This window comes from Hesperophylax consimilis, chromosome 4 (genome assembly GCF_061612785.1).
Source record: "Hesperophylax consimilis isolate HC1 chromosome 4, BYU_Hcon_1.0, whole genome shotgun sequence".
In the NCBI taxonomy this organism is placed as follows: Eukaryota; Metazoa; Arthropoda; class Insecta; order Trichoptera; family Limnephilidae; genus Hesperophylax; species Hesperophylax consimilis.
In genome coordinates this window covers 33844677-33862179 of record NC_142839.1, presented here as the reverse complement: position 1 = coordinate 33862179, position 17503 = coordinate 33844677, and the positions used below count along the sequence as shown (strand labels likewise).

At 35.7% G+C, this 17503-nt stretch overlaps 1 protein-coding gene across 1 annotated transcript in view; it reads right to left on the bottom strand.

Annotated features, from left to right (window-relative positions):
* Positions 1-285: 285 nt before the first annotated feature.
* Dyrk2 (Dual-specificity tyrosine phosphorylation-regulated kinase 2) overlaps positions 286-17503 on the bottom strand; it is a 131588-nt gene continuing 114370 nt past the window's right edge. The window contains exon 9 of the mRNA XM_089631437.1: positions 286-3669. Coding sequence (XP_089487563.1) covers positions 3273-3669 — 397 coding nt within the window. The 3' untranslated portion in view covers positions 286-3272. The remainder of the gene's footprint in view (positions 3670-17503) is intronic.

Sequence of the window (17503 nt, the reverse complement as noted above, 5' to 3'; positions counted from 1 at the left end):
TGTTCAGAGTATTATATTTTATTTGGAAAATAGCGACTATAGATCGATATCAGAATAACGCGTATTATTTTACCTTAATTTCAACATAAAATAACTGAATATACTTCTATAAACATCTTGTTAACGCCTTACTAGTTATATACCAAACAAATAATATTTGATCATTAAGACAATATAAGCGATTCTCAAATGAAAATTTATAAAAGAAAAATCAGAAAGATGTCGCACATTAAAATAAAAAAATATTTATTTATCCAAGACACTATCTAGATTGCAATTAATTAAGAAAATGAAGGTTCTATTCTTACATGCTACCGTATCTTTTTCTGTTTCAAATTTTCGTTTAAGAATCGCTAATATTGTCTTCAATGATTAAATATTACAAATTATATTTAATTTCCAATGAAACACTGATACATCCACAGTTGATATATCGAATTAGCGTTAGGTACTTTTGCATTTTTCAATGGTAGCAAAGTATTTGTTAAATAAATTTTGATAAGATATTAATTAAAGGAGAGGTCACATTGATATAAGTAATAGAAATGATTTCTACAGTGAGATTACATGATGAGATTGCTAGTCTACTTTTCTTCCATTTTATTAAAAATAATTCTATTTTGAAGTATTCTACCAACCTGAGAACACCATTAAAATGTATGATTAAGCTCAATCTGATTTTCCAAATCCTCTACTCTGCACGAGCACATCTAGCTCTACTCGTTATCTCAGACAAATCCAATTATCGTATGGTCCAATATCACTTCTTCATTATCTTATAATTTACAACAGTAAATCTCTATTCTAAATGAATATTTGAACAATAAATACACAGAGTATTGAGATACGCTAAATACGTTATTATATTAATAGATACAGCCACATAAGTCAGTACAACAATTTATTACTATGGAAATTGTACATTTTTCTACTTTTCATGTAAAGTTATTGAATTTACAACTTGAGTTATCTGGCTTTCTAATACTCGAGCCCCGTTTGTTCGATGCAAGCGGAGCCGCGGTTCAATATAATAATATTATCAGCGGATCAAGTTAATCTCGCATCCAACAATTGGGGTCAAGTCGTCTGTCGTCAGTGAACTTCACTCAATCGGGAAACGGGCAAAAAAGTGAGAATTAAACAATGTTCTTTCGCGAGTTCCGCTGATAAATAACGCAATTTAGATTGCGCCGAGTTCATTAATCTAAGTGAGAAGTAAGAATCCACATTGGGAAATCTCTCAGGGGAATTGGAATAATCGTTAATCAGTGAATATCAGCGTGCGTGCACCATTGCATCGAGAAAGGAAAACACAGGTGTAGGCGGGCGCCTCCGTGAGCCAAACCAATAATACATTTTCTGTGTACGATCACCAACAATGAAACAGGTCTTGACTTATGTATCCCTAGCGAAACCTCTTAGTCCGTAGAAATAAGAAAGTAGACTGGTTATAATGGCAAATGGCTATATTATAAAGAGGTCTCATCCCAAAAGAGTGAAGTAAGAACTAATAACCGCATGAGGCAATCGACAGGAAGTCCAAGTCGCCATCTCGGACTCGGAGAATTTAGTCTTCCGTTGTGTAACAGCCGTTAGCCAGATGAGCTGCATGGGAATCTCCACACACCTTCGTTGTATTCATTCAAGTGTGCAACTTCGTGGTTCTACCGTAACTAATGGGATTATTTCTTAACGCTAACTTTTAAAATTAAATCACATATTGGCCAGTGTAAATCGATGCATTTGATGCAGGCCGTATACTGACTGACATTTTACTAAACAAAGTTACACATTTATTTTTAAGTTAAATCATGGATGACTAGATAAATATTTGGCAATCAAAGATCTCCTAAGCATATCGTAATAAACTAGATGATCTTGGGTATTAAAACCTCAGAATCAAACACACTGAAGGAATAACACCTAGCGATATACAGATAGATATGACAACTTCCATTCACATTGGAATATTGTTTAGAGTTAAATAATATACAATAGTTTGTTATTAGTTATAACATAGATACCTGCTAGGTTTTGCTAAGTGACGAAGAATGGCCATTAAAAATAGTTTGATAAACGCTACACATTTCTATCTCGGAGTAAAATAACATATTAACGAACTTAATCGATCAAAAACATTTCTAAATAATTTCATGCCAACGTAATAATCATCAAAGTGTTTAGTAATAATTATTATTCGGAATCCCCCATATTAGAACGCTCCGAGATAGAAATGGATCGGAAAGAATGGCATTTTTTGCGAAATCATAAAATCAAAAAATGAAATGAGGAACAACTCACAATGCTAAATACACAAACAGTAATACAGTATGTACTATTTCTCGTTCACAGTTTCCCCAGTTTACCAATTCCGAATGATACGATATATGAGTTAAATTATTATTGTCGGCAATTGGCTTGACCTCGAATACAGTAATTTAATGAAAACTTCTAACCTTGTTATATTATGTAACGGCATTAATGCAAATAGCGCTATGTTATCGATTGAGATTATAATAAGTTAGGTGCTGTAAAACGACCGGAGTTCTATGGTTTCATTCTAGATTAAAATTGAGCAACCATCAACTAAATGCATCAGCCAATGGAACCCATCTATTCGCGCAAAAAACCTCAAATCATTCAACCTAATTTCAATAATGTAGAAGATCTAAAAGGACTACATATTTATGTGGTCTTTAAACATTGGTCGAGTTAGATTTAATTTCCACTATAATAGGTAGGTACGTGTTTAGAATAGTAAGAAGATATGGCCAGAAAATGGATTGATGCCAGAGCTCAAATTTCAACGAAACATATTGTTAAATTTGCACTCTGGATCGGTTCTAAAATGAAGGAAGAATAGAAATTGTACATTTTATTTATGATTATATTATTATTTAACGGTACTTTCTACGAGAACTATTACTTTGAGACATTCGATTACACAGCGATAACTTAAACTAGTTTAACCTTCACGTCACCGTCACCCTCCCCCCCACCCCCCTTACGAGCACCAGTCGCCTCCACCTTTCTTCGTTCTAAGTCTCATTATATTTGGCGAGATTAAGAAAGATGACAGAACGGCGCACATAATATAGTATTATTGAGTGTCTACGCTCGCCTCTCTACCCGCGCTATTTCATGTTCTGCGCTCCTTCATCCTATATCTCTCTTGACTCCTCTTGCGTATTACTCATTACAGTAGTCCGACCAAATGGAAGCTATTAGTATCAGTATCGACGGTTGGAGAGATACTGCTCGACCTTTGGGTATCACGCCTGGCCGAACATGGCCGATACATCTCCTGTGGATTGCGAGTGATGCATCGAGCCATGAGGGTGAACGCTGCCAGCTCCGCCCACCCCCAGCTTGTTGAGGGTTTTCTTGCCGTGGTAGAGCCTGTACAGAGAGTACTGGTGGGCGGACTCTAGATCACTGACGCTGTTGGTCATAGCGGAAGCTTTGACTGCTAAGGCTGGAGGGTCCACCTTGTTGCGATTGAGAGCGGTTGCGTTGTCCGTAGCAGCGATGGGCGGCAGATGAGGCGGCGGACGAGGGGCGGCAAGCGGACTGGGCGGCTGGTTTGAAGGAGTCTTCACTTGTTGCGAGGGTTGCAGCCATTCGTGCCTGGTAGCCTGCTCCGGAGTGAACCGCTTCTTGGGATCCCATCTGTTGACAAAAAACCAAGTTAAACACTGCAGATGAGAAAATAGAAATCAAATTAATAACAGTTATACATTATAATCATTCATTTCCTCCGTGAGTATTTAATTCTCACAAGATAATTTTTGTACAACTCAAATAAATGATGGAAAGGTTAACAGAGTTTAATCACTCCGACATTGTGAGACAAAGTAGGAACTTGATAATATGAGACAAGGTGAATGTCAAACCGGATGGAAGATTTATTTGTATTTTATTTCAATGCACGCCATGACATCGTCGAACTAGCCTGGCCACTCTCTTCTCTGCATTAATAGAATAACTAATGGAAAACCTATCAAACGATAAATAAATCGAAAGGTAGTAGAATAATCTAATGGCTATAAGTTTTTACACAAGGAATCTCTACTGCGCATCAATAATTTATTGTGAAACTGTTGTGGAATAATTAATAGAAGTTCATATCAAATAGCAATGTTTCAATTAAGATAATTCGAATTACCTAGATTAAACTACTAATCAGTAAAAGCCAATGAATAATGGGTTAATTTAATATAACATTCTCCTGTTATTATCTATTATCATAATTTAATACTATCCTGTTTCCCAAACTTTAAAGGTCGGCTCGGTAATGAAGTAATTAATTTGTCAAGTTTGTTTCGGCGCAACAAAACTACGATATTATTTGTCCTTTTGAAGCGTAAATCTAGAAAGTTCAGTGGCGTGGGGACATAATTACCCAACCCCAAGGCAAGCTTTTGAGCTTCTAGCCCTTATAAAAAATGATAACGTTTTAAATCTTCATTTAAACATACAACAGGCTTACATAAGAAAAATGTGTTAATGTGATAAAAATGTTATGTACCTAATATGGCGAGGTTGTTAGTACTGTGTAACAATGTCGAAAATACATTTAACACGAGTCGGCAATATTCATTCGCGCATTGTTATGGACAGCAATGACCAGTTCTTGAGATAGTGGTACTTTCACATTGCATTATCAATGGTTCCGTCCACATAACGCCCGCACAATGCGCTAAGCCGTTCCCAACTAGCAAGTAAGTTAATAAATACTTGAACGTTGGTGGTAAGGCCCGTCCTCACCCCGTTGTGCAGGCTGCGTGTGGACGAAAGCATTTACCAATATACAACTTGTGGAGAAGATCACTCAACTTCAAAGCTAAAATTAAAGAGGATTGTAAACATTCCAATGAGTTAAAAATATTTTTGCATTAATTGGTGAGCTCTGATTTCATGAAATTTTCATAGCTTTTCTGTGTAGAATTTTTAGGATACCCAACCATTTCTAGCACACCATGTCGTATTCACCATACCTTTTAAATAGCTCTCGATTAAACTGTCAAAATACAAGAACCTACATTAGAATAGACATACCTAATACATATTTTTCTGTCGTTAATAACAAGAAATATTTACAAAAAAGAGCAGAGAGTCACTGCAAAACGAGACGAAAAATCGAAAAGAGAGTGAAAAATCGCGGGATATTATAATAACAATTTTTAAAAAGACAATTAAAATAATTTTCTGTTAAATCACATTATAGGTAGGTACCTACTTTACTTTATCACTGGTCTGAATCCTTCACACAATCAGTTCCAATTTTGAAAATGTTACTTTAATTCAAAGTAAATTTGAGGTACACAAAACGTCCAAGCCGCTGGTCGTCAGACCAATAAATTCTTCAATGGGATGATCTCGACTACAATAATTCGTTGGTTTCATTCATGTATTCGATGTAGGCACGCGAAAGCGATATCCTAGAAACCAGGCTATAAGTACATCTGTTTCGGGAACTCCTCCAAGTGAGAGACATAGCAAAAACCATTATAAAAATATTACCTAATCAAGTTAAATATAAACAAATATGTTCGACAAATCAAAGCCAAGTTTAATACATGCGATGACCCACGAATGTTTAATACCCTGTTACATGTATTACTTCGAGTGTGCTTACCTTTAGTGTCTGACGTAAATAACTTTACAGGCAGTAAAGTGTACCGAGTAAGTACTTAACCAAGAGGAGTTGCGGTTTCTTGATGATGAGTTAAAGGTTGAAGTTGGGAAACAAATTTAATCATATTAAAAGAAAGTTAATATAAAAAGCAACAATTATTATTTTCTTACGAAACACTTCATCAGGAAGTCATCGAAAAGCTGTTCAAAGTACTTATGAGTGTAATTATTTGGGATTAATTTTAACTTCAAAGATGAATTGGATGTTTGATGATATCGTTTTGAATCATGGAACTATATTATGTGTGTGAGACCTTTGGCATTAGTGCGTAATCGTGTAATTATTTCCGGTATCTATTTAAGTGCCCATTAAGGCCACCCCTTTATAAAATATTAGCTTTACTACTGAACCTCGCCCTGGGTTTGGATTGAAAAATTTGAATGAAACACTTTGGTTTCTCAAAGCTGATGATAGAAATGACTGAAATGCCAGAAAAAATCACGACGCCAGGCTCATTGTTTGAGAAGTGTTTAGGGAACAATCAGATTTTGTGTTCATTGATTTGACTTTTGATACTAACTGATTTAGCTCAATATTTTATCAAATAATTATAAGCAATAATTAGTCATCCGAAATACTAATACAAATTAAAAATATCTCACGAGTAAAAATAAATGCCGCCAACGGGAATAAGATTAATACGGAATTAAGATATTTTCAATTTGTATTAGTATTTCGGATGACTAATTATTGCTTATAATTATTTATTATCCTTTATGCTATGCATAAAACCTTGTCTTATAAACGTTTGTTTATCATAAAAAAAATTATCAATATTTTATTTTAATTTTTCACACAACCCGTCTGTTATTGAAAAATATGAAACAAGCATCAAGGTGTTTTGTGTACAATTAAAAGAGCAATACAAACATGAAGTCATCGTTTTGAGTATGGTAAGATATAAGCATTTTTTTAAGCTTTATGGTTTAAAAAAGTCTTATTTTACACAAAGAGAAATCTTAGAGAAACAGGTCTTATTGATAAAAAATCAATTAAATTGTTTTATCGATTTGCCTTGATAATAATATCATGATGATACAAAGATATGTCGTTGGAATGCAAAAATTTTCGGGTTCTCATGAACACTTGTTAAGGCATCACGAAAATGTATTAATAATTTACTAAAAGTTTATCAGGAAATCTGTTAATTCATTTGTAACGCCTGTAATCCCGTTTTTAACCGGTACTAACAATAATTTGAAGAGATTCATAATAAATTAGCAATATTTATACAAATATAAAATACTAATCACAATAAATTTATGTGAATGGCGAACATTTTATTTGGATGAGATTCAGACTCAGTTAGATTACCGCAATCAACTATGATTTCACGAACTAAATGATTCCCCCGGCGTGAGACGTCAAGCGTCGAGCTTCGGCGTCGGCGTCGCAACGCTTTTTGCCGCTCTGGAATAAATCTCCTCCGCTAAATTTTCATTAGAACCCTCTAAATCATCATTTCTAGAACAATATGGTTTGGTTCATTATCCGGAGGAGCTGGCTTCATTAATCAGAACTCTGAAAGAAAAGTTTTTGCCTCAACGACGCTGAAGCTTACCGTTATTAATTTACTTCTTATTGAAAGAAAGCACTTCTCGCAGTTTATGAAATTGAAATTAAATACAAAAATTTAAGACAAAGTTATTTATATTATCCCTATATAACCAACGTAATAACAGTAAGAGTAAGTTTATTTATTCAAATGAAGCTTGACACCCGGTGGTAGGAAATTATAACTCTTGCAATGTAACTTTATATTCACCATTAATAGTAAGAGCTGAAAAAGATACATGATATATGAATATGTATCTTTTTCAGCTCTGATAAAATCAAACATTTTAATTTCGGTTGTGGGTCAGTCACTCTGTAAATGATTGTAACACTGGTTAAATGAACTCGAATATGTTTTGAATGGAGTCATTTTCAACATTGTAACTGATTTTTTAATAATTCATTTAATTTAATAATTATTTTTTAATAATTCATCTAATTTAATAATTCATTTCATAATTGTTGCTTAGCAACGCTAGTTAAGGCATATGCTTTGAATTTGCTCTTTGATTATTTTTTGTAATATCAGATAGAAAAGAATTAGCTTTGATTCCAAAATATATGAATATTTAAAGAAAAGTGATAACGAAAGATTTTTTAAATATTTATGTTGAGGGATCAGTAGGATTTATAGGCCCTGTTAGGAGTTCTACCGAGCCGAACCCTCAGATATGAAAATATCTGGAGTCGGTGAATTATTTTCCCATTTGATCTCTGGTGAGTTGACGTGTTGTTCTTGTATTGTTTTGTATTTATTTTGCTTATATAATGCACTTGCATAATGTTGATTGACTAGATGATCATTTGTAGAAAAGTGTGTGGAAGGGTTTAGTTTTTCCCGTGGAAAAGATTTAACCCGGACATAAAATCGGAAGTTTAAAAAAAATATATTTTTACTGTCATTTTCAAAATTGTAACTGATTTGTTAAGAATTCAGTCAATCCCGTCATTTTTCACGGGTAGTTATTAAATGATTTTGATTTGAGTCAGCGCCTAATTATTATGAAATAACCTTATTAAAACGAAGACTATCTCACTTTAAAAAAAATTTCTATACACTATTTAGGGATGGTGCTTTCCCAGCTGATTTGAAGTCTAAATGGCTAATTATATTTCCACAAGATCAATACTTGATTTCCATCTACCTAAATTAATGTTCTCTTCTTTCCCAACTTGAAGACAAGTATTCAATATTATCTTTATTACGATTAATTAAGAGTAATATAATGTTTATACGAATATTACTATGTAAATGAAAATATTTATCATAACACCTATGGAGCGCTATAGCTTACCTTTTATAGCGCCGACCATTAAATGTGTGTTGAGTGGGTTGTGATAGTGAAAAGATGTAGTTGGATAATTAATATTTATTGAAAGCACGGTACACTACAACACGAATTTTTATCAGAAGGATTTTATGAGGAGCTAAGAACTGTCAACTGCCAAGTCGGACGTGGAAAACAGGAATGGCCGCCGTTGACCAAAACTGCCGAGAGCTCCATTTTCGTGTGGCGATCCATACAAATGTGTTTCCATCACAGACATATGAATATATAGACTAGAAATTAAAGGTGAGGGGTAAAATCAACTGTTGAAGAACGAAGGGGGTAAAGCTGACTGTGATTCGTCAATAAATCAATCTGACAGTATATAGGCATCTCGCATTATAATATCACTATTTAGTTCTTAAAAGTAAAATCTGCTTTTGAATGAATAGACATTTTTACATGGGAGCGCAAATTACTCGCCACGTTATGAACAAATTTGTGAAGTACAAATTTTTCAAAAAAAAATTTCTTCTATTTTCAGAGTCGAATATTTTGTTTACGTATTTAGTTATTTTATTTATTTATGTCTATTCTTGAATACACGTTTTACAAATTATTACAGTGGTTTATATTGCAGTACAGAGAAAAAGAAGTACAGAAAAAAGGTATAAAAAATGAAGAAAAAAGGTATAAAAAATGAAGAACATAGGTTGATTTAGGTAAAACTGTGTGTGTGTGTGATATTATATGTAACGTGAGCACCTCACTAGGAGAACCTGTGCTGAGGTGTTAACGTGTTTGTGGTTAAGGGTGACAGGTATTTATGTGTTGTGGTAGAAAGTTATTATTATTTTTTTTTTTTTTTCACAGACATATATTGAAACATGAAAACACACTTTTATATGTGAGTGTATGAATTTGTGGATAATTCTTGATGAACGTGTATAATATTAAATTTTACTTGTTATACTTTACTAGTTAAGACACTTATTTTACTAGTTAAGACACTTTTATAAGTGTTCATAATTTACTTCCCAGTAACAACGATACGCACACTTGAGAATCGCTACATTTGACCAATGTTGGCTCGATGTGATAGTATATGTTTCTACAACTGATTCATATTATACGACGTGAATAAGCCTAAAATGATGCTTACATATGGAATGTAATACGACAATTGGGTTTATTCTATTTTTCACATCTATTTTTACAAGTTTTCACATCACAAGCCACTATTTTTCCGTGTTATTTCATAAAATGCCTCGACCATAGCTCGACGCTAGTTCGAACAAGAATGATGACGTCACATTCTCAAGATTCACAGGAAGCCATACGCGAGCCCAGCCGGCTCCAATGGAACCGGTATGGGGAGTGGGGAATAATACGCTTTTAATCACTTAGGGCAGGTCTACTAATATTCATATGTCTATGGTTTCCATATAAAAATTATCATTTGAAGTTATTTGCCAGTTCTTAGCTCCACACACCTAACATTTAGTTCGCCTTTATTCTACGTACAAACTTGTAAAGAAAGCCTACATGTAAATCAGAAAAATCTTTGCTTTTCTAAAATAACGTTCGCGTATTTTACACGGAAAAAAATGAGTAAGTATGGCTGATTTATCAAAATCCTGTTAAAAGCCGTTCCCCAATAAAATATTAGTCCATTCAGAATATAGTGGAACACGTGTTCATGCAGCTGCGCTTTTCCTGATAAATATAATGACAAAATGCGACAATATTAGAATTATTATAAACACGTTTTCCGCGACATCTTCATAAAACATTCGTGTTTAGTGATAGTTTGTTAAAAAAAATCTGTCGATTCATTCGTTAAAGGCCCGCAGTCCCGTTTTTAACAGTAATACGAATAATTGACAAGATTTACAATAAATTGGGAATTTTTATATCAATAAGTTTTCGAAATGAGTACGGCTTTTATTGTATCAAGATATTGTTAAAAATGTGACTACATCACCATTTCCTAATAAAATATTAGTCATGCAGAACATATCTGAACACGTGTTCGCGCAAGTGGCCTTGTCCTAATTAATATATTGGACGAGATGTGAAAAGATTATTTTTTTTCAGAAGACGTATTTCGACTTCCTCATAACATACTCGTGCTTTAATGACAGTTTGTTCATTCGTTATAGGCCTCCAATCCCGTTCTTAACAGGAAAATTAATCATTTATCCAGATTTTGAATAATTCATTTCAGTAAGTTTTCTCCGGGTATGTAAGTAGCTTAGTTAATGAATAATAATGTCATTACATTTCATCGATATTTAATCAGTACTCATCATTATTTATCTCCACAAGGCAAGTAGTTTGAGTAAGTTTCAATCTACCGTTTACCGGCGGAGAAAATAATAGATTGTACCGCGGGTAACGAGTAAGTATTATAGTTTATAGTGGTTAGTGGTTATGTATGAGAGACACATGCCAATCCGCTTGGCCGCTTCTCGACGATATAAAGTGTATTTATTTATCAGTTCTCGGTAGATCGGGGCAAAGCCTGCGGACATTTACATACGCGAATAACTCTGCGGATACGCGATGTGGAAACTGGGAAAAATATAATTTATGTATATTAAGTCTGCCATGGTTTCAGTTTTTATGTGAAATATTTACACTAAAAATGATTATATTGATATTGAGAATTTGAATAGGTGTAGGTTTATATATCTACATCAACGTTATTTAAAAACTCAATATTTATTTATATAACTAAAAATTGTTTGTATCGCACATATTTATTAAATCAACTATTATTATTAGGGCGACTGATTATTGCTTTTAATAATTTACTATCCTTTGTGCTATGTATAAAAACCTTGTCTTATAAACATTAGTTTAAGTCAAAATATTTCACCAACAAATGTAGATATGTCTAGACGCCATCTTGTGGGAAATTTAGCACTAACAAAGCCTTTCCTACAAAAAAAAAAGTTGGTTGTTTACAGGTAGAAAAAATATACTAAGCAGTAATTGTTGAATGAATGTATAGAAGATAATGTATAATATAGTATAATGTCCTATAGAAGACTGTTAGGAATTTCCTGGAGAGACCATATTACAAATGAGGAGGTCCTCAAAAGAATCGAAGGAGGAAGGCACCTGCTCAGGACCTTGTCCGGAAGGCGTGCAAGATGGATCGGCCATGTTATACGACAAGAAGGCCTCTTGCATGTCATAATAGAGGGTATGACCGAGGGGACCAACTCTAGGGGACGCCCACGCCGAGAGTACCTGGAGGACCTGCTGGTGGACGTGCGCTGCTCATCATATGCAGAAGTCAAAAGAGCCGCACAAGACAGGGAAGAATGGACGAGGAGATTAGATGAAATTTCTGCAAACCAATCCCAGGATTGAAACCAGAGAGAGAGTTGAATGAAGTACTAGTACATATTGAATTATTTGGCGGGTCGGAAATAAGCCAACATGGCTCAGTGGTTCAGAGCGTCTGACCGAACATCAGATGGCGAGCGTTCAATTCGGGAGATATTTTCAATTTGTATTGATATTACAGGCGAGTATTTATTTATTGTTTATAATTATTTATTATGAATTAATTTGTTTTGTCGGTTCACACTCTCGAACGGTGAGCTCTGCCATAATAAAGCTTGTAAAGATTGTTCTGTCTGGGATTTCTCTGTCAAAGTAGTAGTGTCTCTTGATCCGGCCTGTCACGCAGTTGGTGGGCAGATTCGGAACCTAACCCCATGAACCCAGACACCCCTGCAAAGGGACCAAACGTAGCGAACCACTTGGGGTGATGGCAGATACATGCCTTGGATACACATGCTCAAGACCTCGTATTATTATGGTAGTAGTCGGTACCCGCTGTCTTGACTGCTAGCCAATCATCCCACCCATTGTTGTAATTAATAATTTTCGACATAGCTTAACCTTTAATTTCCCTCTTAAATCGTCCCTCGTCGTACGGCGATGAGATAAAAGAAGAAGCGATAAATATAAGGAAAGGTAATAAATAGTCCGAGAGCCTCACTGCCCCCGCGGTACCGGTTTCCACGCAGCGAAAGTTCCGGCGAGAGTGAATCTTCTTGACAGTCCCCTCCCCCCTTCACCTTCGTCTGCTCCTCCCCTCCCCGTGTCCTCTCATTCTCTTCTCAGATTTTGCTTGAATTCCTAGACTGACCGTTGGTCATTCACGTTTCACTTCACAAAGTAAGAGGTCCCGAATTAATCAGATTAATATCTGTAATCCAATACCATTTTGACCGTCTTTTTTGCTACGTGTCTCCGTCGATTGTTATTAACCTAGTGCACGCGGCTGAAATTTTTTATTGTATCACAAATCTATCTATTTGTATAAAGGAGAGTGTCAGTGTGTTTGTGGGGGCGGCGAGGATTAGATTTTCATACAAATCTGCAGTTTTATTCCGAGATTGATGAATTTCGCATACTTGGTCTTCAAAACAAGAGGATGGTCACTGTCTACATCTGATTTTGAAATACTTTACGCAGATCCCGGCCAACATCGGTGACTTCAGCTAATATATTTAATGTTCACAAGTGTCTGTGGCGGGCGGCGTGCATGATATTTAATCAAAAATCAACTCTACAGTTTTCTTCTATGTTATTTTGGTCTATGTTATTAGTTAGTCCTTCAATAAAATATTTATTTATTTGTTTCGGAATGCTAACTAACGTCTTCTTCATGTTGATATACTAGTTACGATAAGATGGCTGCTCAATTGACATGCGTTTTTAAATATTAAAATGATACGTAAACACGTGTATGTAACAAATACGTACTACCAATATTGACTTTTTTTAAATGGTCACCAAACAAATAGCCATGGAGATAACCAATCTACGTATCTCCTCGAGAGACATCAATATGAATAAGTGTATAAGGAGGAAGTCATATGTTAACTGGAGAAATTTGATAGAAGCGTAAGACTGTTCATTGTCCAAAGTTGGACGCTAGAAGGCCAGGAAAAAGTTTAAAAAGTTTATTTGAAGTTGTTTCGTTTTCTATTAGTATCATAACTAGTCGAAAATATGACATATATCGAACACCTTTGAATAATAGAAACAATGATCGTCTTTCAAAAATTTGTTTACAATTGCATGCAATATTTAAAACTCGTGTTTTTTCAGCAATTGGTATTCAAAAAGTAATACCATGTAGTGATTGTTTTAACCGAAATTTCCCGCTTCGGAAAGGTTAGGTTTATATCACCTGATAATATTACCTTCTTTGTGTAAGGTATTTGAGATTATCTTATTATGTTGTCCGTTGTTAGCTGTGAGAGTATTGTGGCTATGATTTATGGCGTTCCTTGACGAGGTGATCGACGCAAGGTGGCGAGCTGCCACTCGGGTTATTGCTTGAAAAGGGGGTGTTTCATTTCACAAGAGGCTTTGAATGACGTCAGTTACTGTGAATGGTGACAAAGGTAAAGAGGAAGTTAGAGAAGGCGTTTGAGCATCTCAAAATTAAATAGCAAGTGATTTATTTAAAGACATCATTTTCGCTAAACATTTTCAAGATACTTCATAACACGATGTATTACAAACTTACGATCACGCCTTTTAGATGGATATGCAGAGAAGATGTCCCACAAAACTCTTTAAAAGATCTTATTCAATTAACACTTTTGATTTTGGCCGCCACGGGAACCATTTATTAAATAACCAGCACCTCTGTTATGGGTCACCTCAAGTGTTTAGTGATTTAGCAGGGGAGCCCGGGTTAACCGGGTGAGGTGTGTTCAGGAAGCGCCTGCCCACCAGCTGCGTGGCGGGCCGGATCGGGAGAGGCTGGTTTGGGGAGACCTTTTAACCTCTCCAACTGTTCTCTCGGCCCATCGCCTTGCTCCGTAGTGGGAGGGATATATTTTACCTTCCCAGAACTTACTCTTGTAATGATCTGCCCTTTCTACTTCAAACTTTTCCTTCTCTTCTTTCTACGATACATTTTCCTTAAGTCCCGTAGGTAACTTTTCCATAAGGCTTTGGTTATATATATATCCGGGGTAGGAAGGTCCTCCCTGCCGTCTTTTCTTTATTACACACCCCTTCAAGTGTGTACATCCTAGTTTGTCTACGTGACGTACGACCTTGAACGTACTCATTTCACGTGACGGTTCAGTATAAAAAGGCTTCACCGAACGTTGTGTTGGGTTTTTGTTTCTCGGTTTAGAAACCTAGTTATTTATGTTTTGTGTGGTATCCCTTGGTTCTTTTGAGATAGAGTGAGTTGAATCCATTACCGCTGTTTTTCAAAACCATTTCATAAACCTTATCTTCTAAGTCGCCTGCTCACCCCCCCCTAGCTACTCGATTCTACCTATCGTAGGGTAATGTGAATTAATAAAGTGTTAGATTTTATATATGTGATATACATACGATAAATTTATGGTGTTAGTTGTCGGCGCCATCCATGTATATATTTTGGGAGGGGAAGGAGAGGAAAGGAAATGAATTTTTTTCAAGTTAAGATTGGCTCCTCCGCTTACCAAACAAAACTGATGGATGATAATTTGAGCAAGGCGATCGATATCTGCGTGTCTGGATATCACAACCGGCCGGGTCTCCCCTTGTTCCAAATCGGCAACCTTCACGCCAGAATAAAGAAAACCAGGTCTCTTCACCAATTTCAGAATTGCCCCAATCTCAAACACCTCCAGGATAAACTACTCTACTGAGTGTAGAAGGGGAAAACCATAACATCCCTTTATCACGAATCTAGTCGCGAAAATGTGACACGCAAGGTCCTAAGTTACGTGCCACCTCCAGAAAACGTTGTAACTCCCACGCCGTCGGGGATTTACATCCCTTTCTAGGTCAATACATATATAACACACGACGATCTTGTCGACATTTTGCCCGCTTATTAACGATAGGTTGTGTGCCTACCCATTCAGCCAATTATCATGTGAGATATATGTAAGGTCTACTCGATATGCCAAATTTGGGATGAGGACTGTCTGTATTTTAATATTTGGTTCCAGTATTTATTTTATGAGGTTACTAGCATCCTCGTGTATTAGGTATGGGTAACTCCTACTGAATACCTATCCTCTCAGGTAAGGTATAAACGGATAATTGGTTTGATTTTTGCATTTAATTTAAAGAGGCTGCCTACCTCTCGAAAGGTACCTGTTGAGAAAAGTTGTTCGGTTGGTAGTTTTATTTCGGAGATTACCATCTCCCTCTTCCGACTTTAGATTTGTTTTTGTGCATCCCAATTCGTAACTTAGAAAGTCAAACAATAGATGAAAAGTATTAAATTAGAAAAGTCAAATAACAGAAGAAAAGTTTTCATTTTGTTCCGTCTGGTTGCATCCGAACGCTTTCAATTTGGGACGGCATACGCTAGCAAAACTTCCCCTTTGACTGACTGTACTCCGCGCCTCTCGGCCTATATATGAAAAGTCATTGGCCTGTCTCTCACTCACAGCTGATTGACAATCCGTCTAGGGTATTCCTTTTAATGATAACATTATTTGGGCGGCAGGTGTCGTAAACTTAGTTGTATCCGTCTTTTAAAGGGGGTCCTCTGGAATTTAATAAATAATATAAAAACTCACCCAGTTAGTCACCTCCAAATCCTCGTGTGAAACTTACCTGGTTACACTATATAGCTAAATCACTTTAACTTTCGACCTCCTCCCTACGCTTATAAAAGGGTAATTAAATATTCCTGTAAATAAAATTGTACCTCCCTAATCTGTTAGGATTCGAACCCACAGTTAATAATCTATTTGATTCTCTGGTTTTCGGTCTCCGTGGATAGAATGCCATCTCGCCAAATCAATAACTTAGCCCGATTAAACACTTCCTGCCTTTAAGTACATTCACTCTATTTTAAAACGCAATCAATATTTTTATTATTTTCATGTTTTTAAGACAAGCAATCTAGTTCGAACTGTATACGAAATCACGTTTAAATCAACACAACTTTATAACACAATCGCGATTGCACAACACCTGGCGCCCCTGAGGTGGGTTTTTACAAAACGGCGCTCTACAAATTATCCAATTATTATTATTGTCATTATTATTAATTGTTTTCCCACTGAGTCGAATCACTTTCACTTCACACAAACACCGGATCAATAATCTTTCACTTTAATTCAATATTCCGCAATATTCTCTAATACCATTTGAATTCAATAATTAACTGCAATTTCAAACAACACTTCTGATTTGTATCCCTTTCTCGGGGCTGTCAATCCACCAAAGTTCAAAACTCGACTGTCCTCCGGTCTCTCCTTTCCCGTGGGAATCTGTTTACTCAAGGCCTGTCTGTCAATAAATCTTCCGTCGTTGTTTAAACAAAAAATTTTTAGAGCACGTTATTTTATTATTTATCGTTTATTTTTGTGGATGTCCAAAACATCACACTCTCTATCCTTCCTTAAAAAAAACAACTAACACAGCATCCCAAAAGATGACATAGGCCCTGATGGAAATATTTTCCTCAGGGCCTCCTGTGTGGGGTGAGTGTAAAAAAAATTACCACCTCAGAAGGCACATACAACTGTTGGGAGTGGAAAACACCATTAGATGCAGAATGAAGATACTCCAATTCACCTATGGTGCCAACGTCCCGCCCTGATGCGAACAAGGCTCATATATCCTACATTGTGGAACTACGAGACGTAGCCAAATAACCAATCACAGCCCTAGTGAACTGGGACTAGTTACTGCTAAACGAATGAGGTGAAATGGGAGATAGTACAAGGGGTTTATCGGTAATCCTTTAAATTAAAAGATACCCATTTAACATCACTCACTGACCATGCCCGAATTTATCAACACTCTCACTCACTTGCACGTAATACATTCCTGTATTTCTGTCATTATTTGGTCGATGTATCGTTCTGATACTTCTTTCTTCACTCATAACCTCTAACTGTTCAAATTCATTCTCATTTAGAATGTTTACATTGACCTCCTCCTTCGTATGTAATATTGTCATAGATATATGATTTTATTA